At 40.3% G+C, this 25,462-nt stretch overlaps 1 protein-coding gene across 1 annotated transcript in view; it reads right to left on the bottom strand.

The window, feature by feature from the left end:
* Positions 1-23,277, bottom strand: part of KYAT3 (kynurenine aminotransferase 3) — a 60,361-nt gene extending 37,084 nt beyond the window's left edge. Inside the window, exons 1-8 of the mRNA XM_036756204.1 lie at positions 23,149-23,277; positions 14,551-14,651; positions 7,656-7,714; positions 6,502-6,649; positions 4,058-4,207; positions 2,463-2,549; positions 1,310-1,435; positions 1,099-1,219 (exon numbers count right to left, since the gene is read on the bottom strand). Of these exons, the coding sequence (XP_036612099.1) occupies positions 1,099-1,219; positions 1,310-1,435; positions 2,463-2,549; positions 4,058-4,207; positions 6,502-6,649; positions 7,656-7,714; positions 14,551-14,649 (790 nt within the window). The 5' untranslated portion in view covers positions 14,650-14,651; positions 23,149-23,277. The remainder of the gene's footprint in view (positions 1-1,098; positions 1,220-1,309; positions 1,436-2,462; positions 2,550-4,057; positions 4,208-6,501; positions 6,650-7,655; positions 7,715-14,550; positions 14,652-23,148) is intronic.
* Between the last annotated feature and the right edge of the window lie 2,185 nt (positions 23,278-25,462).

Raw genomic sequence — 25,462 nt, 5'->3', positions numbered from 1 at the left:
ATGTTAAAAGAACAATGGCTTGTGGTTTATTTTGTAAACACCATGAAAGAAACATGGCATGGCTAAAAGTTTATGATATTATATGTACTGTGTTAAAAATTGATTATTTGATGTATTTATGTATGTACTGGAGCCTGTTGTTAATTCCTTAGTGAAATGTCATCCTTCTGGTGAGGAAATTAGTAATGGGTTAAAGTATAAGAAACTGGGTTCTGATGTGAATTTCTTAAACATGACAACTGGTCAAGCTTCCAATTTTGAATTTGTAAAAATGATCAGGGTAGAAGGATTAGAAATGGTAACTTAAAATTATGCTAACATCACTTTTGTAGGAGAATGGAAAGAAAGCTGGTTCCTACAAGAAGGAGAAGATGCTGAGGTGCTGTGCTGGAGATGCCTGGAACAAATACCAAGGACCAGAGGACTTCATTGATGATGTTCCCTGCCAGACAGCTGTATGGGAAGAGACTTTTGAATCTTAAAGGGATAATTGCATTGTTGTTTTCTTTTGGGTCTCTGTATCCATATTTACAAAAGGGACTGTCCCCTTTGATTTGTCGATGCGGCGATCAATCTTTACCCCTTCCCATATTTACTTAAAGGGGTGATGGTGAAGGGGAAGAATTCAGATGATAAAGAGTAAAGGAATACTAAAGATGGGGAAACAAAAATTTGAATAAAAGAAGAGGGGAAAATTGTAAGAAATGGGGGAGCAGTTTTGTTTTCACAGAGTTAAAAGTATTCCTCTTCCTCCCCTTCCCCACCTCTCCCAGCTTTAGCAGAAATCAGGTCTCTGATGGGTCAGGTGAAAGGTTAGAGGCATATTTAAATGAGCCATTGGAGGAGGGCATGATACAGACAGTCAGGGGTTTGCATCTGGCTAATGAGGAGCCTGGTGGGAGATTCGATGTGGGGGTCGATAAAAGGACTGACATCCATCTGAGTCCTTTGTACTTCCTCCTGTACTCTGCTCAGGGGATGTACCCATTTATTCAAGAGGAATAAATGTAAACTATAATTAAAATGTTCCTGGCTTCCCAACAAGTATTGTTTATTCCTAGACAATGTAAGTATGCTTCTAACAATAATAATTAATACCTATTTTAATATGTTTGTGTCCAGTATACACCAGCCATTCATAAACCTCATCACTGATGCAAATGATATCATGTTTAATACAAAGATCAGCAATTCCTTGAAGCTCTTTTTTGGAAAATATCTGAAATACAAAAATATACAAAAGAATTTGTTACTCAATACATATGAAGACTATAAATTTTAGTAACTGGGGCAAAGGAGAAAGACTTACCTTGCCAGTGGGATTGTGTGGAGTATTTATTATAAGAAGTTTGGTTTTTGAACTAAATTTACTTTCCAGTTCTTCAAGATCTAATATCCATGAGGCACTGGACCATTCATTTCCCTCGGTAGGTTGCTAGGATATGAAGAATGAAAAATGAAGATGTGATTTAACTTTAAATAAGTAATTATTGTCAATGAGCAAATAAAAACAATAAATGAAGAGTTACAGAAAGGTAAGGCAAAAAAATTCTCAAAAATGAACAAGGAAAATAGAAAATATTAGGCTCTGTCCTGCTTGAGTTTCCTAGAGGGCTAGATGCATACATGGAGGGGAGATCAGTTTGTAGATATCCCACATGCCTGCATTAGAATATATGCCCCTGCAGAGAATCCACCTGAGCTAGGCTAATGGGCACCTTTTAGTTCCAATTCTGAGATAACTGATGTGAAAAATGGTGCAAGCAGTTTTGTTTCCACTGAGTTGAAAGTATCTCCCTCCCTCCCCCAGCTTTAGAGCAGAGACCAGGCTTCTGATCAGGTTAAAGGTTAGCAGCTGGTATGCATGCTTAAGGAGCTGTTTGAAGGAGGCATGATGTGGGCAGTTCAGGGGGTTGCATCTGGCCAATGAAGAGCCAGGCGGGAGATTCCAATTAATAGCCAATAAAAGGACTGGCATTTGTCTGAATCCCTTGTACTTTCTCCTGTACTCTCTTCAGGGCATGTAACCATTTATTCAGGAGGAATAAATGTAAGATATAATTAAAACCTTCTTGACCTTCCAATGACTATTGTTTATTACTAGACAGTGTAAGTATGTTTCTAACAACTGATTTTGTCCTTTGCCTTAATGTATTAGTTAGCTGGGTGGAAATTTTTTAAAAATCATGCCTTCTTAAAGGGTCACAAAGTTATTGGGAGAAAAGATCTTTATAAACTACAAAGTGTTTCTTAAATGTGAGCTACTATTGTTGCTTTCTGGAGCAGTTGTTGACAATTAATGAAAAAGATTCAATAATTAATTAGGAGACATTGACAAATTCAGAAATACCATTTTCACGCTATCATTGTCCAGAATAGCCAGTGAATCCTTTGGAGCAGTGTTTTGGACCCCCGCTGAAGGATTCCCAGGCTTTTCATAGCCTCCTAGTCAGCATACTCACAAAACGTAAGGGGATATAGACAGGAATTGCTCCTGCCATCTTGATCATGGGATCATAGCAGTCAAAGAACGGTTCCACGATGATCACCTGAAAAGGGCCACACAGTTAGGTGTTATAGCAGCCCTCTGGGCCAGTCCCTCCAGGCATTGTGGATCTCCTCCTTGCCTGCCTTCCCCTTAATCTATGCCCATCACTCTCATAGAAGGAACACATTCCCTGCAGGTCTCGTCCTTCTAGGCCCATGCCAGGTGCTGGTTCCTCCATGAGGTTGTCTTCTTTTCCAATAATCCTGCATGTCAGCACATACATGTTGTAGGCCACTCGTGCAAAGTAAGCTCTTGGAGGCCAGTGACTATTCACTCATGTCCTTGTGCAGTCCAATAGAGCAAGCATTTATTAGTCACTGAGTACCAACAATGCACAAGCCATTGTGCTAGAGAACAAAGAGGGAACATTCCCTGTATTCACCAAGCTTATATTCTGAAGAGGAAGGATTGGGGGTGGGAGTAGGGGTGGAGAGGTCACCATAGCATGTAGTTCTTAAAAAAAAAAAGGCTGTTTGGCTGCAATGTAGCAGAGGTGTCCAGTTCACAGCAGGCCAGAAGTGCAGCGTGGATAGTGTTAATTTGCAGTTTTCTAAATCAGCATGTAATCTGTCAGTATCTGTTTGAGTTTGACTCCACGGATGTGGATCACATGGAGGAAGAGACATAGAAAGAAGAATGAGTATCAGTTGCAAGGACCATTAAATCAAGGAAACAAACTCAGATGTCTACATAAAAATGCACAAAGTATGGAACTAGAGATCCTAATACAGATGATATCATAAGAATCACAGACTTGGTGGAATGGGATTTGTGGTTGGAATGTGACTATGAAAGAGGGAATGTGATTTCTAGGGAGAAAATGAGTTGATGGGGCAGTGGAGAAGCATTCCAGATGCAACCTGTGGACCAGGACTCTTCTGCTTCTCTGCACCATGGGATTCTGGGGTCACAAAGGCCAGATCTAATCCTGGAGCCTTGCACATGCTTAAAATGCATTGGGTTATAGATACTGGGTCAATGGTCTCCGTTTCATCATCTCATTATTTACACTTGTTCTTTACTGCTTTCCCAAACTTTTTGATTTGTTTTTCTTTACAATATTGCTATCACGTAAACTGTTGTCTTGGTTTTGCTCACTTCGCTCTTCATCATTTCATACAAGTCTTCCCAGGTTTCTTCAAAACAACCCCTTTCGTCATTTTTTATGCCACATTAAAATTTTATTGCATTCCTAGACCATAATTCTCCAGTTGATAGATATCCCTTAGTTTCCATTTCTTTGACACTACAAAAAAAGCTGCTATAATTTCACCTTGATTGTAAACTCCCTGAAGGCAGTAACTTACTTATGTTACTAACCATTCATTCAATCAATCAATCAGAAAGGACCAAGTTATGTACCTGTTTTGTATAATTTCTGGGGTTTAATGTAGTAGAATACAAGAAGAAGGGAGATTTTTATATAATTTTCCCCTCCATTTAAATAAACTGTAAAACATACCAAAGCCATAAAGAAGGTAGTAATAACAAACACTTCAGTGAACTTACTTCTTCTTCTTCATTAACTAATCCTTGTATGGCATTAAAAAGAGATCCATATGCTCCCACTGTCACTATTGTTTCATGATTTGGGTCAATTCGTCTGTCATAAAGCTTTCCGTATAGAGAAGATAAAGCTTCCACCAGTGATGGATGACCCTGTCCACAGCAAAAAAAAAAAAAGAAATCTTAAATTTTACTTTAAATTTAAATTCCAAAAGATGAGCATTTTGTTCCTTTCGATTTAAATGCTTGAACTTCTGCCAACATGACTTATATTTTTAAAAACATTATGAAAACATTAAAATATATAATTTAAAACACTATATCTCTGTGTACCTACGTCTAGTTCCTGAAGCAGTAGCTATTTTATCATTATAGTTATTTTATCATTAAAACTGTATAAGCCTGCAAAGGCATTCTACAACAAGAATATAAGTCATTCTACAATTGATAAATGGTCAAATTTTATGAAACTTTTTTTGATGAAGAAATCAAAACTACATAGTCATATGAAAAAATTACTGATTAGGGAAATGCAAATTAAAACAACTTTGAGATATCATCTCACGCCTATCAGACTGGCTAAAATGATAGAAGGGGAAAATGACAAATGTTGGAGGGGAGAAATTGGGATACTAATACACTGTTGGTAGAACTGTGAACTGATCCAACCATTTTGGAGAGCAATCCAGAATTATGCCCAAAGAGTATAAAACTGTGCATACCTTTTGGCCCAGCAATGCCACTATTAGGTCTGTTTCCCAAGGTGAGCAGTGAAAAAGGAAAAGAACCTGTATGTTCTAAAATATTTATAGCAATTTTCTTTGTGGTGACAAAGAACTAGAAATTGAGGGGAAGCCTATCAACTGAGGAATGGCTAAACAAACTATGGTCTGTGATTGTGATGGAATATTACACTGCTATAAGAAATGATGAGCTGGTTGGTTTTAGAAAAACACTGGAAGACTTGCATGAAATGATGCAGAGTGAAGTAAGCAGAACCAAGAGAATTCTGTATACAGTAAGAGCAATATTATCTGAAGAACAACTGTGAATGGCTAAGTTATTCTGAGTATTACAAATACTCAAATTAACTACAAAGGACCTATGAAGGAAGATGCTATTCACCTCCAGAGAAAGAGCTGATAAATAGAAGTATGCATAGCACTTATTATATAATTTTTCAAAAAAGAAGTAAATGGAAATGGAGATTCATGGTTTCATATTGAATCCTCTTTTTGTGTTATGCTGTGTGCAAGGAAATGCTTTTTTTTTCTTTTTACATTTAAGTTCAAAATGAATTTTAAAAAAAGAAAGTTAGCTTTTATCAAGTTGCTACTACCAGAGGATATTATTCTTAAGCCAATCTTTACCTTAAAAGGGAAATAGTTTTTCCACTTCTCCAATATGATTATTACACATATCAGTCTAGTCTCTGGCTATAAGATATTTAGTGCAATGATCTTTATCCTTATTTTGTGGATGATAAAACTGAGTTTCCGAGAGGTTAAATAACTCTTCCATCATGGCCCCAGTAGTGTATGCCTGGGATGCAGCTAGGTGACTCAGTGGATAGAGTGCTGGGCCTGGAGTCAGGAAGACCTGAGTTCAAAACTGGCATCAGATATTTACTAGTTGTGTGACCCTAGGCAAGTCATTTAACCTCTCTTTGCTTGAGTCCACTGGAGAAGGAAATGGCAAACCACTCCAGTATCTTTGCCAATAAAACCCTATGGATAGTATTGGTGTGGTGTGATCCATGGGGTCATGAAGACTCAGACACAACTGAAAGACTAAACAACAACAGTATGTGTCTGAGGTGGAATTTGAACTTGGATCTCCTGCGCTCTGACTGGCCACTGAACACTCACATTGAAACAGACATTAGGTTTAGAAGGCTCTTCCCTAATGGCAGTGCAGGCGACATAAGGATTATTACTCCCGCTTCAGAGATAAAGAAACTAAAGCTCATAAGGATAGCTAAGAGCGGAACCTGAGCCTGGTCCCAGGTGATCTCCCTCCCAGGTCAAGTATTCTTTCCGTTGGACATCTCCAATACACCTGAGCTGTCCATCACTAAAGAAACACGGGCAATAGTGGCTGACACCTGCAACCCTTCCAACAAGTTATCACTATGATAAAAGAGAGAAGATAATAAACAATTGAAGAACTATAAAACTCCAGCTTTTGACAATAAAGTAAAACTGTTAAAAGTATCTGGATATATTTTTATATATCTGGATAAATTTTCTGATTTCATGGTGCATCAAATTCAGTGCCCCACATACTTAGCAGAATATCTTACTATAACATGGACATTTTATAAAGGGGAGGACTGTGTTCCTTGTTCCTAGACCCTAACATTACAATGAAATTCTTCTCTTTATATGTACTTCTACTGTATGATCATACAACATGTGAGCTTGCTTAAAATATTTTTATATACTTACAAAGCCCCGTGTATACTGATTCATTGAATCAATTGCTGCTACCTCTGCTAACTGTTCTTTAATATGTTCAGGAGGGGATATATCTGGTTGGCCTTGGCCAAGATTCACAATAGCAGGGTCTGCAGAAGATAGCTTAAAAAATTCAACCCTACAATGGAAAATAAAGAAAGTGTTAGTGATAGTCAAAATTATTAAATTTAGTCAGTGCTTCATGTTCTAAGTATTAAACCTAAAAACAAGTTTTAACTGACTGTCATAATTCAAAAGGACAAGAGAAGAGAAGGAAACAGAAGAAAGGAGAGGAGAGAGAGGAAAGGGAAAAAGAGGGAGAAAAGGAAGAGAAAGACTGGAAGGGAGCATTTATTTGCTCACAAAGTATACAGCTGTACCAAACTTCACTAATTCTATTTTCTTCTGACCAATTCTTCTTATAGCTACCCATAACTAGCTCAATTGGTAATAGCATAAACTCATAAAAGCAAGGTTATGGGCAAGATGCCTCCATAGATGGATTGTGCCACTGACTCTTAACTTTGGTTGCAAAAAAGGCTGGCTAATAAGTGTGGCTAGATATACACAAATGTATTATGACTAGAAAAAACAAATCAAAGTATATGCTGATGATGGGCCAACAGTGACATCTATGTATAGGAAGGTCAACATATTATCAGGCTAAGAGAGCTCAAGTTTATGCCTGCAGTCAAAACACTTTAGAGTTCATTCACAGATAAAAATTTCCTGAAGTTAAAAAAAAAAGACAACAAAATGAGGGGGTGCTTCTTGAATTCCCTTGGAGTCCACTTTATGTCCTTTAACTCAACAGGCAGATATGACCTCCTTAGTACAAAAAAATAACATTTTAAGTCATATTGGCTAGTGGATTTTTTTTTTATTTAACTCATTAAGGCTGTGGAAGCTGAAGCCAGACTTCTTACACAGTATATTTTTAATCTTTCTGAAGTGTTTCTTTCTACTCTTCTTATATTTCATAAGTTAGAAGATGATATTGGTTTTATCCACAGAATACACACACACACATACACACACACGCATGCACACACGAATACACACCCCTAACAAACTCCAAATAAGATAAAAGACTTGAAAAAGATGGCAAGCAAATGGTAACATTTTGTAGATTGTTAGATACTCACCACACATTCCTATCAAGTCCTTCAATTCGTCTTGCAATTTTGAATTTCTTGCACATTTTCTAAAAGATGCAAGCACACAATGGGGTTCTTTTATAATAAATCAATACATTTCCTTTTTCCAATAGGTATTTATCAGATAACCACCAGATGATTACTAGGTACAAATTCTGGTAACTGAAACAAATTTGTTTTTTAGAAAGACTTAGCTCAGGGGTGGGAAACATGCAATTTGGATTCAGTCAAAAGGCCACACTTAAGGATGTAGAAGGCCAGAGTTTCCACACCTCTGACCTAGCTCCTATTCACAGTACAATCTGTCATGCCCTTATAATCTACTCCAGGGCTCTCTAGAAGTTTGTGGCTGGGTTTTTTAGCTCTTAATCCTTAAAAGGTCTGTTTGAGTGGTCCCCGGAATTCTACTTAAATATACATATTGTAGCATTTCAACGAAAATATTTGTTCATGGTTATTTAAAAAAATACTTTATGACAACTTATCAATGGACACTTAGCATGCCATTTATAGATGCAAAGTGAAACAGAAAATGGACACAGTTTAAGAAATCATTTTTTCTGAAATATCTGGATCGTGAATTCAAGCACTATTTGTGTTTGCTTTTATTATTTTAATAGTTGCTTCAATTATTCAGTTTCCTTTTAGTACCAATACAGCTTCTGAAATGAATGAATCATCCCCAATAGTGAATCAGGGCTTTACACAGATAAGGCTGCCAGGTGGAGAGGTTGCTAGAGCTTTGGCCTTGAGGTTTATACTGCCATGTGACCTTGGGGAAGTCACAGCCTCTCTTAATCTGTTTCCTCATCTGTAAAATGGGAATAATACCACCACTTACCTCACAGGGTTTTGCGAAGATCAGCTGAGATAATGTATCTCAATGGCTTTTTAATCCTTAAAGCATTATATATGTCACTTACATAAGTGAATTGTCTAGATAACTAAAGATTTTCCCTTGTAAGTACTGAACCTTTTATTTTGGTTATTTTAGATGAAGCTCTCTACCATGTGACAGACTTCCCAGTCATAGTAAACAGAGTATGTCAGATATAAATTAACCTTTTCTTCATGACTCAGCGTCCTTGCTATGAACATCAAGTGCTATATTGTGCTGTAAGGTATGTCCTTCGTGAATGATGGAGCTGTGTAAGCAGGATTGTGTTGAAGACAGAGATGACTGTTAACTATTCAGTGTGAGCATTTAAACCTTGGAAACTGGAGAACAGGGCTTGATTTGTTGTTCTGGTGGTTGTCTAAACTTAGGAAGTTTTAATAATGCAGAGTAAATTTGGAAAGGTGAATGCATACTTTTTTTTTTCTGCAGAGCCCACTGTCATTGTTAAATATTTACCAGCACATTTCTATGTGTAAGGCCTTTCTTTGTATCCTCAACACTTAGTACAGTCCCTGGCACATAGAAGACACTTGATAAATGCATCTTGACTGTTTGCCCTAGATTGGATTGCTTCCTCTTCCACAATTCTGTTGGCCTCCAATTACAACAAACATTTATTAAACATCTTAAAATCTGGTTCTGCTGAATTCTGTGACCTTGGCTAAGTCACCAATTTCTGCATCTGTAAAATGAGGGTTTTGATTAAGTGAGCTCTCCGTTTCCTTCTAGCTCTAAATCTCTGTTCCTAAATACCATAGGTAGGGTTAAATTTCAGTATACTTTGCATATTGTGCCTGGGGACCAGCTCCCAACCTCCTCATTTGATTTGGAGTTAGAGAACCTCTGTTCAAATCCTGGCTCTGCCGATGACCACCTGTGTAACTGGTTCTAGCCTAAATCAATATAATCACAGACTTTTAAGAGGGCACAAAGATAACTTTAGTTATCTGGAAAATTCATGCATATCGAGAAATTCCATTCAGTGACAGTGCTGAATAAATTAGTCATTACTATAGCAGTGTTACTGCAATTGTTCATTTCATTTAAAAAATTAAGTCCTTTATCATAAAATAGTCTTTGGAGAACAACACAAAGGAAAAATCCAAGCAGTTAAAATATTAAAGAAATAAAAAGAAAGTAACAATGATTATAATGTTAAATTAAATAGTTGAAAAAATGTCTTAAACCAATCTTGAAATAATTACTTTAATCAGGCCTGCACAACTTGCCGCCCGTGAACCACCTGAGGCAGGCAAAAGGATTGCAGGTGACCTGTGAGAAATGTAGAGAAAAGTATTATTTGTAGGTACAGGAAATCCTTTGGTGTGCTGCAAGTTGTGCAGGCCTGACTTAAACAATAGGGGCTGAAGTCCAAAGATGGGGTTCCTCAATGGAAAATAACCTGTCTCTATCCCAATGACTTCGTGACAAGGGATTCAAAATGGTGATTAGAATGAGATGAGGAATATAGCTTGGGAAACCAGTATTTCTTTTTGTTTTGTTTTATTGCATTTTTATTTATTTTGCTAAATAGCTGCCAATTAAATTTTTATAATTAGTTCAATATTTTTCTTGAATTACATGTAAAAACACTTTTTAACATTTGTTTTAAAATTTTGATTTCCAAATTCTTTCCCTCCCTCTGCTCCCCTCCCCTCCTTCATTGAGAAGGAAAGCAATTTGATATAGGTTATACATGTGCAGTCATGCAAAACACATTTCCATCTTAGTCATGGTGTGAAAGAAAACACAGACCCCTCCCCCCAAAAAACAACCAAGAAAAATAAAGAGAAAGTATGCTTCAATCTGGATTTGGACTCTATTAGTTCTTTCTCTGGGGATGGACAGCATTTTTCATCATAAGGCTTTCAGAATTATCATTGCACTGATTAGAAGAGCTAAGTCATTCACATTTGATACAATATTGCTGTTACTGTATACAGTGTTCTCCTGATTCTGCTCATTTCACTTTGTATCAGTTCATGTAAGTCTTTCCAGGTTTGGAAACCAGTATTTTAATTCAACAAATTCACTAAGTGCCAACTATGTGCAAAGCCTTGTGAAATAAATCATCAGAAAATACTCTTCTGAAGAATGTGGTTCCTTCAGAATTGCATTTGTGATTAAATCCCCTCCTGTATAAGATGCATTCCTAGGCACTGCTCATTATTTAAACTAAAAAGCTATAGCGTGACAAATAATTGAAAGCATTTTTTACAAATACCTCTTGCAATCCCAATGTAAAATTTTAAAATTCCAAAGACTTTATGGAACATAAGGATAATTAAGGTAAAATTAATAATAAATGACCTTAGATGAAGGGGTCTGACTAGATCAGAGATGCTTAACCTAGGGTTTGTAAAGTGTTTTATATATATGTATATATATGTACATATATACATATATATACATTTTTTATTTTATACATTTAAGCATTGTTCTTCTGAGAAGGGGTCCAAAGGCTTTCCCAGACCACTGCCAATGACAGGGGGCCAGGACACAAACAAGACTAGACCAGATGGTCTTTAAAGGCTCCTTTCTACCTCCTGAAACCCAATAAAAATGTGATGCAGGTAAAAATCTTTTTTTGACTTAAATTCAATTATTTTTATCACGTGAATGTGTAGCATTAGTTTTCCTTTCATGTTTCTTTTTTTTTAAACTGGACTTGTCACTTTGTTGGGGAGAGAAATTCCTCAGAAGAAACTCTTCTTGATGTGAATCAGTACTTTTTGGCAGTTTCCATAGTCTTTGGGGATTGCCTGGGGGGGGGGGGGGTTGACTCCTGTCAGAAGGAGGACTCAAATCCAGGTCTTTCCGACTTCAAGGATGGCTCTCTGTCCACACCACCATATCATCTCTTAGGTTTATTTAAAAGCAACAAAAACATTTCTTCATTTGGGTTATCACCAACATAGTATATATACAATAGGCTAAAACTAAGTGACAGTAGTGCCCTATTCTGACATGCCTATACATAGAACATGTATGTGTGATATATATATAATTGTGTAGTGTACACAGATACATATATGTACAATACATGCACATTTATAATTACATATAAGCAATACATGTAAAACATGTAACCATGCATGCATATCCAGGGCACATCCCCAAACTGTACTGAGCATATGACATCAATAAAATTGCCAGTGATAGCCTTAATACAGTCATTTAAAAGTGTGTAGGTGATATAAGGGTCTGAAATACAATGACCCCTTTTTCCCCTGGTGCCTTTGGGTGGCATCTGCTGGCCAGACATGCGAACACCCTTAGCAGTCTTCATGGATGGACTCTGTGTCTGCACTCCTGTCTCCATGAGATGAAATACATACAGGTGTTTCCTCTTTTGAGGTATAAGAGCTGCACAAGGACCACAAACACAGTTTGACTTTTCTATCTAATTAACTCTGCAGCCAGAATATATTTTAGAGTTTGAATAACTACATATTTGGGGCTGGAGATACTGTTTGTGAAGCAAGTGGAGAGGCAGGAAAACGGCACCTGGGCCCTTTGAACTGTATGTGGCCACTGACCCTGTTAATCTCCTCTGGCTCCTGTGCACTGTATTATGGGGGGTGGGGTTCCTCTTTTATGCCCTTGGCTAATTCCTCTTCCTAAATGCAGGAGTTCCCCTCAGCCCTCTTCTCTCATCACCCTTTCCCTTAGCCAACTTCTCCATGTCTAAAACTTTGACTTTATGCAACTATTCCCAAATATGTAACTAAATTAAGTTCTAATTAGTCAATTGCTTGGTAAGATATCTCCAATTCTGGAGTCTCACAAGCAGAGCTGCAGGAGCAAGTTTTGTGCCTGAGACAAGAAGGAGAAGAAGGAGGGTTACTAGGCGACCAGGATAAAATCCATGCCAGGACTTCTGAGATTTTCAGACTGCCACATGAGGGGAAAGTGTCTCTACTGCTGGGATTCGGGTTGGCAGGAGAGGAAAAGCCTCTGGGATAGTACTGCCCACATTCTCTAAATTATCCACCTAGAACAATGCTCTCATAGATTGGCCCTAGTTTTGACTTTGCCCACTAGTATCGAAAACCCAGAGCGGCGAAAGCTTAAACTAGTGTTCCTGCCATCTGCCTCTCCGGTGTTAACTCTACTATTTTATTGTTTTTTACACCAATCCTGCCTCTCCCCATCAGGCACAAAGTCCACTTCTTCTTTTAAAATGTCTCTCAAATCCATCCCCTCTTCTCCATTCCCATTGCTACCAGCCTGACCCAGACCCTATTCTCCTCCTGCATGTATACTACTACAGAAGTTTAACAAGTCTCCATGCCTCTGACCCATCCAGAATGTCACTATCAGATTAATCTTGCATAGGTCTATGCAGGCCACACCTTTGTTAAAAAAACAAAAACAAACAAACAAAAAAAACAACCTTCCATAGTTGGGCCCAAAGTGGACAGAGAGCTGGTCTCGGAAGCAGCAAGTCCTGCCTCTGACCCATACTTCGTGTGTCTCTGTGTGACTTGGGCCCTAACGCCTCGGTTCCCCCCAGCTGCAGGTGCTAGAACAGCTGCTGGTCTGCATTGGTGGAGGAAATTCCAAACTGGGACTTCCCTATAGTTCCCAAAGAGCTCACAGGTGCAGTCCAACAAAAGAGCTCATCACTACTTGGCGGCTATTGGACCCTTGTGCCTGGGGATTCAAGTCCTGCAATGAATGATCTGGCTCCAATCTGGCTTTTCAGCCTTATACATCCATGAAAATCCGGGAGCTCACCATTCAGTCACCTACAGTACCAAACCCTTCCATACTGCAATGTGTGGGACCGGGAGCCAGAGGCAGCTCTACCAGGTGCTCCCTGTGTGGTACCACGCAGGTCATCTATCTCCAGGGCTCATTTTCTTCATCTGTAAAATGAAGGGGTTTCACCACACAACCTCTGAGGTCCTTATAGCTCTAAGTATATGACCTTTCTACCTTTAGTCAGGTTATTCCCTCTACCTGGAGTATCTCCCTCACAATCTCAGCTTATCAAAATTCTACCCATTTTTAAGCTGCCCCCCCATCAATGGAACCTTCCTTGATCTTCTCAGACAGAAATGACCAAGCTTGACTCCGAACTTTGAAAGCATTTTGTTTGTAGCTTGTTTATGACGTATATTACATATGACCTGAAATTATCAGAATTTCTGTGCCTGTTTGATCTCTTCTACTTGATTTTAAGCTGTCTGGGGGCAGAGACCATGTCTTATCATAGAATCCTAGGTCCAGGGCAGAGGGGTCAAACACATGGCCCAATGCATCTTGCAGTACTCCAGAGGTCAGCCTGAACCAGATTAAAATACAATTGGGAAACATTTAAGAGAATAAATACAAATACAATAGATGATAGATAATGTTCATATGTGGTTTTCCAAGTCAATGTGTGGCCTGTAAGATCCTTATGAACCATTTAATGACCCCCATTTCTATTTGAGTTCGACACCACTGGTCTACAGTAAGAAAGGAGCTCAGAGGCCATCTACCCAACCCCCTCATCTTATAAAGAAATTGAAGCCTAAGGAGGTCAAGTGACTTCCCCAAGGTCACAGGGCTGATGAACATCAGAGGCAGATTTGAATTCAGGTCCTGAGCCACTGCTCTCCTGAGGCATTTGCTTTCATATCCCTCATGGTACCCACTGCAGTGCTTCATGCATAAGGAACACCCAGTTATCTGCTGAATGGATAAGCTGTCAATGCAACATTAGTCATCAAAAACTCAATTCAAGTGACAAAGAAAAGTGGGCCAGAATTGATTCTTCAATACGGTGGTTGTCCCTCAGGTCCCATAATAAAACTGTATTCTGTTACTCTTTTCCTACAATGAGGTCCTTCACTGATGTGCTATCTTACTATTTTCATATATTTAAAATATCCCAACAGAATATCCATATACATCATCTGTAGACAGGTTCGTCTTTTCTTGCTAAGCTGGAATACACACAAACTATGTAATTTGTAAGTGATCGGTGATACATACAGAAGAAGTAGAAAAAGGGTGGCATCCTGAGGCACAAGTTATCTTCAATAGTCTTGCTTTATTGCTGAGTGACCAGAGACACCTCTGAATTAAAAACATATCTGCATGATAATTCAGAAAGAAGGAAAAAGAAAAATTAGTCACCAGCATGAGAAAGAACTATCTTAGCAATGGAGAACAGACTATAACCTTGTATTTTAAACTGAATCTCTATGTTCCCCATGATATAATCTCTATATGCCAGAGTTATTCTGGTAAATTGCTTTCACTTTAAAGCCACAAGTACATATATGAATTTTAAAAATATAATGTTTCATTTTATTTTGATTGTTGTTCAATTACGTTGTACGATATATTTACTTTATTTTTAAAAATTTTGAGTTCCCAGTTCTCTCTCTTCCTCCCACCTCTTCCCTACACATTGAGAAGTTAAGCAATATGACATCAATTATGCATGTGAAATTATGCAAAACATAATTCCATATTAACCATATTGCCAAAACAAGGCAGGAAAATGTAAGTAAATGAAAAAAGTTTGCTTCAGTATTCATTCAGAGTTCATCAGTTCTCTCTGGATACAATTTTTTTTTAATTCACAAGTTTTTTGGAATTGTCTTAGATCATCATTGATTAGGGCAGCTAAGTCTTTCACAGTTGATCATCATTACAATATTCTTGTTACTGTATATAATGTTCTGGTTCTGCTCATTTCACTTTTCATCAGTTCATATAAGTCTTCCCAGGGTTTTCTGAAACCATCTCTTTTTTTTGGTAAAAGATCAAATTTAATTTTTAAAAATTTGATATTTTTATTTTTTATTAACCTGTGAATATTTTTAATCCACAGCTCAAGAAGGCAATACTATACAACATTAAATTATAACAAAAAAAGTCCTTTCTTCTAACATTGGTAAAATCCAGGCTACTTTAATCTAGGGACTGCTCAAAGCATAGTAGTGTTTATGCACTGGTCCTTGTTTCAAATGCAACCCATATCAGCAGTAGACAAAGGTATCACGGACCAATGGCTATTTAAAAACTTATATGGAAAAGAGTTGGTGGTCTCCTCTGAACAAAACCACAGAAAGCAGGTCATCTTAAAGAAGAGCCTAGTTACAAAATATGAATGATGAACTTACTTTCTAGTTGTGAAGTGATGATGATTGGGCATGGTTACAATAGTTAGGAACAAAAGCAATGTAAAGTTGCATTATTACTTTGCCCATTTAGAAGACTAAAAGTAGAACTCCTGGTTATATACTCACAAAATAAGACTTTCCATCAAGTGTAAATCTGATAACATTGCACTCTCAATTAAATGGACTGGTGCATGTGAGAATTATATTCCCTAAATTTCCAGGGCTGAAACAAGAACAACAGAAAAAAGATTGGGCACTCCAAAACAAACCTATAATACTAGTGGTATTTGTTGTTCTGTTGCTTTAGTTGTGTCTGACTCTTCATGACTCCATTTGGGGTTTTTTTTTTTGGCAAAGATACTAGAGTGGTTTACAGATGAGGAAATTGAAGTAAAGAAGGTAAAGTGACTTGCCCAGAGTCACACAGCTAGTAGGTGTCTGAGGTTGGATTTGAACTCATGAGGATGAGTCTTCCTGATTCCAGGATTTGAACTCATGAGGATGAGTCTTCCTGACTCCAGGCCTGGCAATGTATGCACTATGGCACCACCTAGCTGTCCTGTGCTGCTATCCACAACTCTTCACTCCACCTACCATCTGCATGTCTTTGCACAGACGGTCTCCAATGTCTAGAATGGACTCCTTAGTCATCTTTAACTCTTGGAATTCCCTAGGCACCACCTCATTCAAGAGGCTTTTCCCGATGTCCACTTATTAGTGATCTCTTTTGGATAGTCTGTATGCATTTTTCTGTGAATATGCTGAATCACAATAGAACAAAAGCTCCTTGAGAGTGTAGTAGCAATTTAGATCTGAAGATCTTTCCCACCCATTAATAGGCCATGTGACCTGCTTATGTCACAGGAAGTCCAAGTCACAAAAGTGGTAGGAGGAGCTTCCTGACAGGAAAAGGAAGTTATGTTACAGGAAATGCAGAGAGAGGGAAAGAGAGAGAGGGAGAGGGAGAGGGAGAGGGAGAGGGAGAGGGAGAGGGAGAGAGAGAGAGAGGGAGGGAGGGAGAGAGAGAGAGAGAGAGAGAGAGAGAGAGAGAGAGAGAGAAACACAGAGATAGAGAGACAGAGAGAAAGAGAGAGATGTTATGGCTGCTAATGGCCACTAATGGCCATTGTGATAGCTAGAGTTGAACAGACTATGACTTAACTGTACTGTGAGTTTGTCTTTGGGAAGACCCCAGCAAGGGGTTGGAGAGGTTTTGGGGTGGCGAGGCTACACATTGTGATATGTTTTAAGTTCCTTGATGTTATGATAAAGTGGACTAACTGGCTGTAGGAGCTGAACATTTGGTTATGGGATATGGTTCTCTGGTGTCTGATAAATGTTATGCTTCTTCTACCTTCTTTATGGAGAATCTCTCATACTTTGTGATACAGAACTACATAGGCACATTCACGATTATCATTGATGTTGTATTTATTGATTTACTGATACAGAGGGCTGGAGCTTATTGTTTTTCTTTTTTGTATTTGTATCTCCAGTGCCTAAAAGTACTATATGCATATACACCAGCAAGTATGTTCCTACAGTTTTGTCTTAAAACCCTTCTTTCACAATTGTAAGAATATTTGAATACTTCCCCTTGTCTTCTGCCCTTGAATCAGAAATGTCTTCTTTCTTTCTCTACTCCTCTCTCTCCTGTGAAAGGTGCTACAGAATGTTGCTTATTGACTGGCTGTGACCCTAAATGGACCTGAAATGTTATAAAACAAAATCTGTTCTCTAAGAAGTCTAAGTCAGCTGTGTCCTTAATGTGCTAGTAAATCTCTTTGTATTTAATTTGGCCTTCCTCTATTTGAACTGCAGTCATTGGGCCCCCATGAGGGTCTGACTCTCCTAAGAGGTTATATTCCTTTTGGTTGAGAGAATTTCCTGACAATTTGGTGTCAGAAGTGGGATAACTGAGACTCTCTCTGAGGTATTGGAATGATCAGACACCTGGAAGAGCTGGAGCACACATGAGGCAAACATTTTGCCCATGTTAATTTCCTCAAGGTTGCTCTCCTCCTACTCATTAGACATAAGAGTCATTTTCCTCAAATTTCTTTCCTCTGAAAGAGAGCATAGTGAAACACATATAAAAAGTGATGGAGGCTTCTGGAGTTCTCAGCCCACAGATGGTAAGAGGGTAGGACAACAGAAGATTACAGGGTCCCTTTGCTGGCATTGGGTTCAGGACTCTGATACATTGCCCACACTTAGATCTGGGTTGCAGTCCCAGAGTGAGGAGGAGCACTAGCACATTAAGAGCTTGTGGCCACAAAGTCATAGTTTCGGGGCAAAAAAGAGTAATTTTGGTCACTCACACACCAGAGCATAGGCCAGGAGAGTAGTAAACATCACTCCTTAGATCATGCCACCTCAGAAGAATTGAAAGCTTATAGACTCTTGGAACTAGGTCTGAAAACAGCTACACAAAAAAACTAAAGCTTAGGATAGTGCTCCCTCCATCCCAGGAACAGAGACCAACTTTAATGCAAAATTGAAAGTCAAGAAATAAGCTGGAAAAATGAGCAAAGACCAACAAAAAGATTCCATAGAAAGTTACTATTGTGATAGAGAAGATCAAAACACAAACTCAGAAGACAGCAAAGTCAAAACTGCTACATCCAAAGACTCCAAGAAAAATGTGAATCAGTCTCAGGCCATGGAAGAGCTCAAAAAGGATTTTAAAAATCAAGTAAGAGAAGTAGAGGTAAAGTTGGGAAAAGAAATGAGAATGATGTATGAAAAAAAGTCAATAGTTTGGTAAAGGAGGCACAAAAAAATACTTCTTCTGAAAATTACATCTTAGAAAAAAAGAACAGGCCAAATGTAAAAGGGGCACAAAAATTCCCTGAAGAACTCCTTAAGAAGCAGAATTGACTAAGTGGAAAAGGAGGTACAAAAGCTCACCAAAGAAAATAATTCCTTCAAAATTACAGTTGGGCAAGTGGAAGATAATAACTCCATGAGACATCAAGAAGCAACAAAACAAAATCAAAAGAAAGAAAAAAATAGAAGAAAAATATGAAATTTCTCATTGGAAAAACAACTGACCTGGAAAACAGATGCAGGAGAGACAATTTAAGAATGACTGGACTACCTGAAAGCCATGATAAAAAAAAAGTCTAGATATCATCTTTCAAAAAATTATCAAGGAAAATCACCCTGACATTCTAGAATCAGAGGGTAAGATAAAAAGTAAAAGAATCCACCATTTGCTCCCTGAAAGAGATCCCAAAATGAAAACCCTGGGAATATTATAGCTGAATTGCAGAGTTCCCAGGTCAAGGAGAAAATACTGCAAGAAGTCATAAAAAATGATTTAAATATTGTGGAGCCATAGTCAAGACAACACAAAATTTAGTAGCTTCAATATTAAAGAAGGAGAGAGCTTGGGATATGATTCCAGAGGTCAAAGGGGCTAGGATAACAACTATGAATTAGCTACCTAGAAAAACTGAGTATAATCCTTGAGGGGAAGAAATGGATATTCAACAAAATAGAAGACTTTAAAGCATTTCTGATGAAAAGACCAAAGCTGAATAGAAAATTTGACTTTCACATACAAGACTCACACATACAAAGGTAGATGGTAAAAGCAAATCATGAGGGATTCAATAAGGTTTAACTGTTTATATTCCTACATAGAAAGATGATACTTGTAACTCATAAGAACTTTCTCATTATTTGGGCATAGAAGGTACACAGACAGAGGCATGGGCATGAATTGAATATGATGGTTTGATATTTAAAAAAAAAGTAAGGGATGAGAAAAGGAATGTGCTGGGAGAAAGGGAGAGGTAGAATAGGGTAAATTGTCTCATATAAAAGAGGTATGAAAGAGCTTTTACAATGGAGGGGAATGTGGGAGAGGTGGATGGGAGCACTTGAACCTTATTCTCATCAGAATTGGCTTAAAGAGGGACTAACATATACAATGTATAACATGTAACCCTACATGAAAGTAGGAAGGGAAAGGAATAAAAGAAGGGAGGTGGGCTGATAGGAGGGCAGTTTGGAGGAGATGGTGGTCAGAAGCATAACATGTTTGAGGATGGACAGGGTGAAAGGAGAGAGAGAGAATAGAATAAACAGGGGGGAATAGGATGGGGTGAAATACAGTTAGTAATCAGAACTGTGAAAAAAGTTTTACAAGTAACTTTCTCTGATAAAGTTCTCATAAATAAAGGCCTCATTATAAAAATAAGCTATTCCCCAATTGAGAAACAGTCAAAGGATATGAACAGGGAGTTTTCAGATGAAGTCATCAAAGCTAACTATAGCCATATGAAAAAATGCTCTAAATCACTATTATTTAGAGAAATGCAAATTAAAACAGCTCTGAGGTACCACTTCACACCTATCAGATTGACTAACATTACAGAAAAGGAAAATGACAAATGTTGGAGGGCATGTGGAAAAACTGGGACACTAATGTGCTGTTAGTGGAGTTGTGAACTGATTTAACCTTCTGTAGAGCAATGTGGAACTATCCCCAAAAGGCTACAAAATCACATATACCCTTTTGGTCCTATAATACCACTAGGTCTATATCCCAGAGATTAAAAACAAAAAGGAAAAGGACCTTTAAGTACAAAAATATTTACAGCAGCTCTTTTCTGGTAGCGAAGAATTGGAAATTGAGGGGATACCTATCAATTTGGGAATGGCTGAACAAGTTGTAGTGTATGATTGTGATGGAATACTATTGCTCTATAAGAAATCACTAGCAGGATGTTCCCAGGAAAAACCTGGAAAGACTTACATGAACTGATACAAAGTGAAGTGAGCAGAACCAGGAGAATATTGTTCATAGTAATAGCAATATTGTATGATGAAGAATTGTGAATGACTTGGTTAATCTCAGCAATACAATGATCCAAGACAATTGAGCATGAATTAAATATGATGGTTTGATCCAAGACAATAGTATGAATTGAATATGATAGCTTGATATTTAAAAAAAGAGATGAGAAAGAGGAATGTACTAGGAGAAAGGGAGAGGTAGAATAGGGTAAATTATCTCACATGAAAGAGGTGTGAAAGAGCTTTTACAATGAAGGGGAATGTGGGAAAACAGAGAAAGAACTGATGGAGTGTGAATGCAGATCAAAGCATACTTTTTTAAAACTTTATTTTTCTTGGTTTTTTTTTTTGGTCTATATTTTCTTTCACAATATGACTAATATGGAAATATGTCTTGCATGGCTGCACATGAATAACCAATATCAAACTACCAGCCTTCTCAATGGAGGGGGAAAGGAGAGAATTTGGAACTCAAAATTTAAAAAAAAGTTAAAAATTGTTTTTACATGTAATAGGAGAAAATTAGATACTAAATACCTTTTAAAAAGTGATGGAAAGGGTGATGATTAAAGCTTTTTCTGTCCTGGGGACTATCTTAGTGATAAACTATTGACTAAGGATTGGACCACTCATCTCAGGAGCCAAACGTCATTCTTAAGATTTCTCTTAAGGAATTTTGTTGTTGTTTGGTACTTCAGTCATGTCTGACTCCTCATGACCCTGTGGACCATACTGTCTATGGGGTTTTCTTGGCAAAGATACTGGAGTGGCTTGCCATTTCTTTCTCCAGCTCATTTTACAGATGAGGCAAACAGGGTAAAGTGACTTGCCCAGGTTCACACAGTTAGGAAGTGTCCGAGGCCAGATTTGAACTCAAGAAGATGAGTCTTGCTGACCCTGGGGTCAGGGCTCTTTGCACTATGGTGCCACCTAGTGGCCGTGTTTAAAACAGAGACTACTATACTGATGATAATAGCTGGTTACACTTTCATCCAAAGTAGGCTTACCATAATAAAGTAAGAAAAATGAAGTCACCCAAAACTTTCAAATATGACTTATCAAGACCTCAGGAAAAAAAATTGAGGACAAGGTTGAAACTTCCAGCTAATATGAGGTCTTTAAATGTTACCTGTGAGTTAAATTTTCCAAAGAGCACATAATAAAAATGAGCTATATTAACTCCGCAGCTTTCACTTTGTAGAGATTTAACTGATGTAAAACAGGCACCACAGTGAAGAAACTAAGTGAACCACAAAAACTTCCAGTAAGGAATGGTGAAAGGTCATGCCAAGCAGGACCACAGGCAGCCAAAGACAACAGCAGCCTATGGTACAAGTTTATCTGCAAACCATTAAGTAGGAAGATGAGGGAGGATAACTTTGGCATAACTCCATAAAACAAAACAAAACAAAAAGGCAAATTAAGAAGCAAGCAGAAGGAGGGCAAAGAGATGAGAAAAGAAGCCTCTGCATGGAAATGACTTGGCCAACCTTGCTGGGCTTCACATTTCTCACCTATGAAATGAAGAGGTTGGACTAGTGCTATCTAGTCCCTTCCTTCTCTCCCTCTATAATCCTACGACTATGAACAAATACAAAACCCCAGTGATTTGGTGCAAATAGCATTCCATGCTCTTATCTAACAATGTTTCCCCCATACGCATGTTAAGATTGGACAGGAAAGTCTGCTAAGTGAAAACACAGAGGTAACGCTAAGGATATGGAGGAGGAGGCATAGCACAGGGGAACAGACTTGCCAACTGTGTTCTCAGGTCACGGTGAATGGACTGAAATAATTCCAAAAAGAGTTTCTTAAGAATGGCAAGGTGCTTCACATATTTCCATTTGCAAATAACATTGTATGTGTGGGTGGGGTGGGATGGGGGGGAGAGGTCAGAGAGGAGAGAAGGGAAAAAGTATTTATCAAGCTCCTACTATGTGCAAAGCAATGTGCTATAAGTCCTTTACAAATATTATCTCATTTTATCCTCACAGTATCCCTGGGAGGAAGGTGTTATGATCATCCTCCTCATTTTACAATTGAGGAAACAAGCAAACAAGTTAAGTGACTTGCCCAGAGTCACACACCTGTTCTGAGGTTGGATATGAATTCAAGTCTCCCTAACTCTAGGCACAGAGCTCTATCCATTGTGCCATCCAGCTGTATAATGAGTAAACATGCAAGAGTTCCACCTTCCATATATACATGTAAAATCAAGTGGATAAAGGTCTATTTGTTCAGACTATATGCAGTCAGAAAGACAGCCAAATAGAGCCAATGTCACGTGTATATTGGATAGAAACTTTGTGTGGAAAATAACAAGAGCCCAGAACTGAACAGAAAATAGAAGATTGGCCTTATCCCACCCCTTCCTTCCCATTCCTACCTAGACCTTAGTTATTGAATGAGCATTGCCTCAAACAAACTGAGACCTAGGAAAGACCTTAATTTAGAAAGGCCAAGGTCACCCTCTGCATCCCGGGCCATCACCAGTCGCCTTGACGTTTGTCTTGCCGTCGAAGTCTCTGGAGGACAGGCTGACACCTAGCAGCCCGGCCTCACTTAAAATCCAATTCACGCGCCAGTCCAGACATCACCCAGCGGTGCTCTTCCAGAAGGGAGGAGGAAGGAGGAGAACAAGACGCTTACTTACTGTGAGGCTTGTTTACGGGCAGACAGATGCCTTGAAGCAGTCCGTGAGCCGGGGCTGGCCGGGACTAGAATCATCACCGAGGGATCCGAGTCAGTTTAGCCATGCAGGACTCGCTGACTGGGCTCTGCGCTGCGGAAACACGGGTCATTACTGTTACTGCTATGAACAAGAGCCGCTCTCACGAGCCCTGGGGGTCCCTGCCAGAGTTCGGAGTCATTTCTGACTCTCGGGTTCGTGCCCCTCCGGACTCCAGCCACGCTGACCTGGGGCAAAATCAGCAGAGCCTTGGCAGGCACAGCTGGCACCGGGCAGTGGGGGCGGCTCGAAAATCCAACACTCCCCTTCCCACTGGCTCGAAAACAATTCGATTCGATCCCGTCTTGGGCAGCCTGGGGTGGGGTGGGGTCAGGAGGACTCGGATCTAGGGCTGGGAGAGCCCTCGGAGGCCATCAAATGTCACATCTATCCCCCCAACCCTTCCCATTTTACAGATGAGTAAACCGAGACTCCCCTGGGCCTCACTTTCCTCCTCTGAAAGAGGAGAGAGGCCCCCTCTTCCGGAGGTGGCATAGACTTGTCTGGGGTTTTTCAGGACCCGGGTCAGCACCGCAGCTCAGTCAGAGGTGGACGGGCGAGCGCCCCACGCTGCGCCGGGAGGAGGAAGGGGGCTCTTCTCGCCAGCCTAGGCTGAGGCCTTCTTTGACCCCTTACCCAGGGTCGCTCTTCATTCCCCATGGAAGACTCACAGCTACAGCCACCAACGACTCCAACGCCTCCAAAGTTGCCGGACCTAGAATGTCTGAGGAGGGGCGGGGCCTCGTGTAGGGAGGATAAAGGAGGGAGGTCCTAGGGGGCGGGGCCTGGCCTGGGGAGGCTAAAGAGAGGCGTGGCCCGAGGGGGCGGGGCCTGGCCTGGGGAGGCTAAAGAGAGGCGTGGCCCGAGGGGGCGGGGCCTCATGTGTGGAAGATAAAGGGGGCGGTGGGGTCAGGGCTCTTGTATGGGGAGGCTAAAGGGGGTGGGGCCTCGTGTGGGGAGGATAAGGGGGCTGTCTGAGGGAGGGGAGATCTGGAGGGGAAAATGAAGAGGGGCGTGGCCTCATGTGGGGAGCATGAAGGGAGGGAGCAGCTGGTCTGGGGAGGGGCGGGGCCTAGTGCGGGGGAAGACCAGGGGACCTGTTTGAGAAGGCTCGTGTGGGAAGGGTGAATGGAGAGCAACAAGTCTGAAGTGGGGCGGGGCTTGAGCGAGGGTGGGCGGGGTTTCGGAAGGGGCGGGACCTACTGTGCCAAGGACAGGGAAAATTAGGGCAGAACAAGAATAGAGGGAGGGGCCGATCTGAAAAAAAAAAGACAGGGAGAGGGGCCGGTCTGCAGAAGGGGCGGGGCCTAGGGGAGGACGAGACCTGAGTGGATGAGGACCGAGGCGGAAGGGGTGGGGCCTGAGCGGAGGAGGCGGTGAATCTGAAGAAGGCGGGGCAGAGGCGTCCAGTCTGAGGGAGAAGGCGCTTGGGAGGTACGAGGCTTCAATTTGAGTAGGAATGACCAGAGGAGGGCCTCGGCGCGTGGAGAAGGCGCAGGAGCGCGCTTGACGCGTGGCGGAAGCCTCCTGGGCTCCCCATCCTTCCCTCTCCATCCTCCCCGCCCCCGCCTGCCCGGTCACACTGGAAAGCACCGCCGTCCTCGCGTTCCCTCAGGCTCACGACGTAGGCGCCTTCGCTCCTCCCCCCAACCATCACCTTCTCTTTCTCCCCTCGAGGTAGCTGGGTGGTGCAGTGAATAGAAAGCCGCGTGTAGAGTCAGGAAGACCCGAGTTCAAATCTATCCTGAGCTGTGCGTCGCAGTGAACCTCTGACTCTCTTCCTCCGTAAAATATGGAACAGAATGAGATACTTGTAAAGGTCATTGCCAACCTCACATCTCTGTATAACACCAGCGCCGTGGGGAAGGGGAAGGGAACAGGCATTTTTATGAAGCACCTACTATGTGCCAGGTATGGTGCAGGTCTCCTCACCTCGCGCATGCCTGGACCACTATAGCAGCCCGTTGGATGATTCCTCCGCCCCCACTCAGCCGCAGTAGTCTCGGGGGAGGGTCTGACCGTGACAGCCCCGCCTCCCCCATTCAAACTCCTGGAGCTCCCCATCACCTCTAGGATCCAATATAAACTCCCCAATTTGGGGCTCAAAGCCCTTCATTACCTCTGCTTCACCCTTCCACCTTTACCACTCCTTACTCTCCAGCTAGGGCCAGTTGCTCCTAGCTGTTCATTGTGGAAAACCCTCCGACTCTGGGTATATGCTCTGGATGCTGCCCCTCAT

This window comes from Trichosurus vulpecula, chromosome 4, assembly GCF_011100635.1.
Source record: "Trichosurus vulpecula isolate mTriVul1 chromosome 4, mTriVul1.pri, whole genome shotgun sequence".
Taxonomy (NCBI): domain Eukaryota; kingdom Metazoa; phylum Chordata; class Mammalia; order Diprotodontia; family Phalangeridae; genus Trichosurus; species Trichosurus vulpecula.
This window is presented reverse-complemented; position numbering and strand designations above follow the sequence as displayed.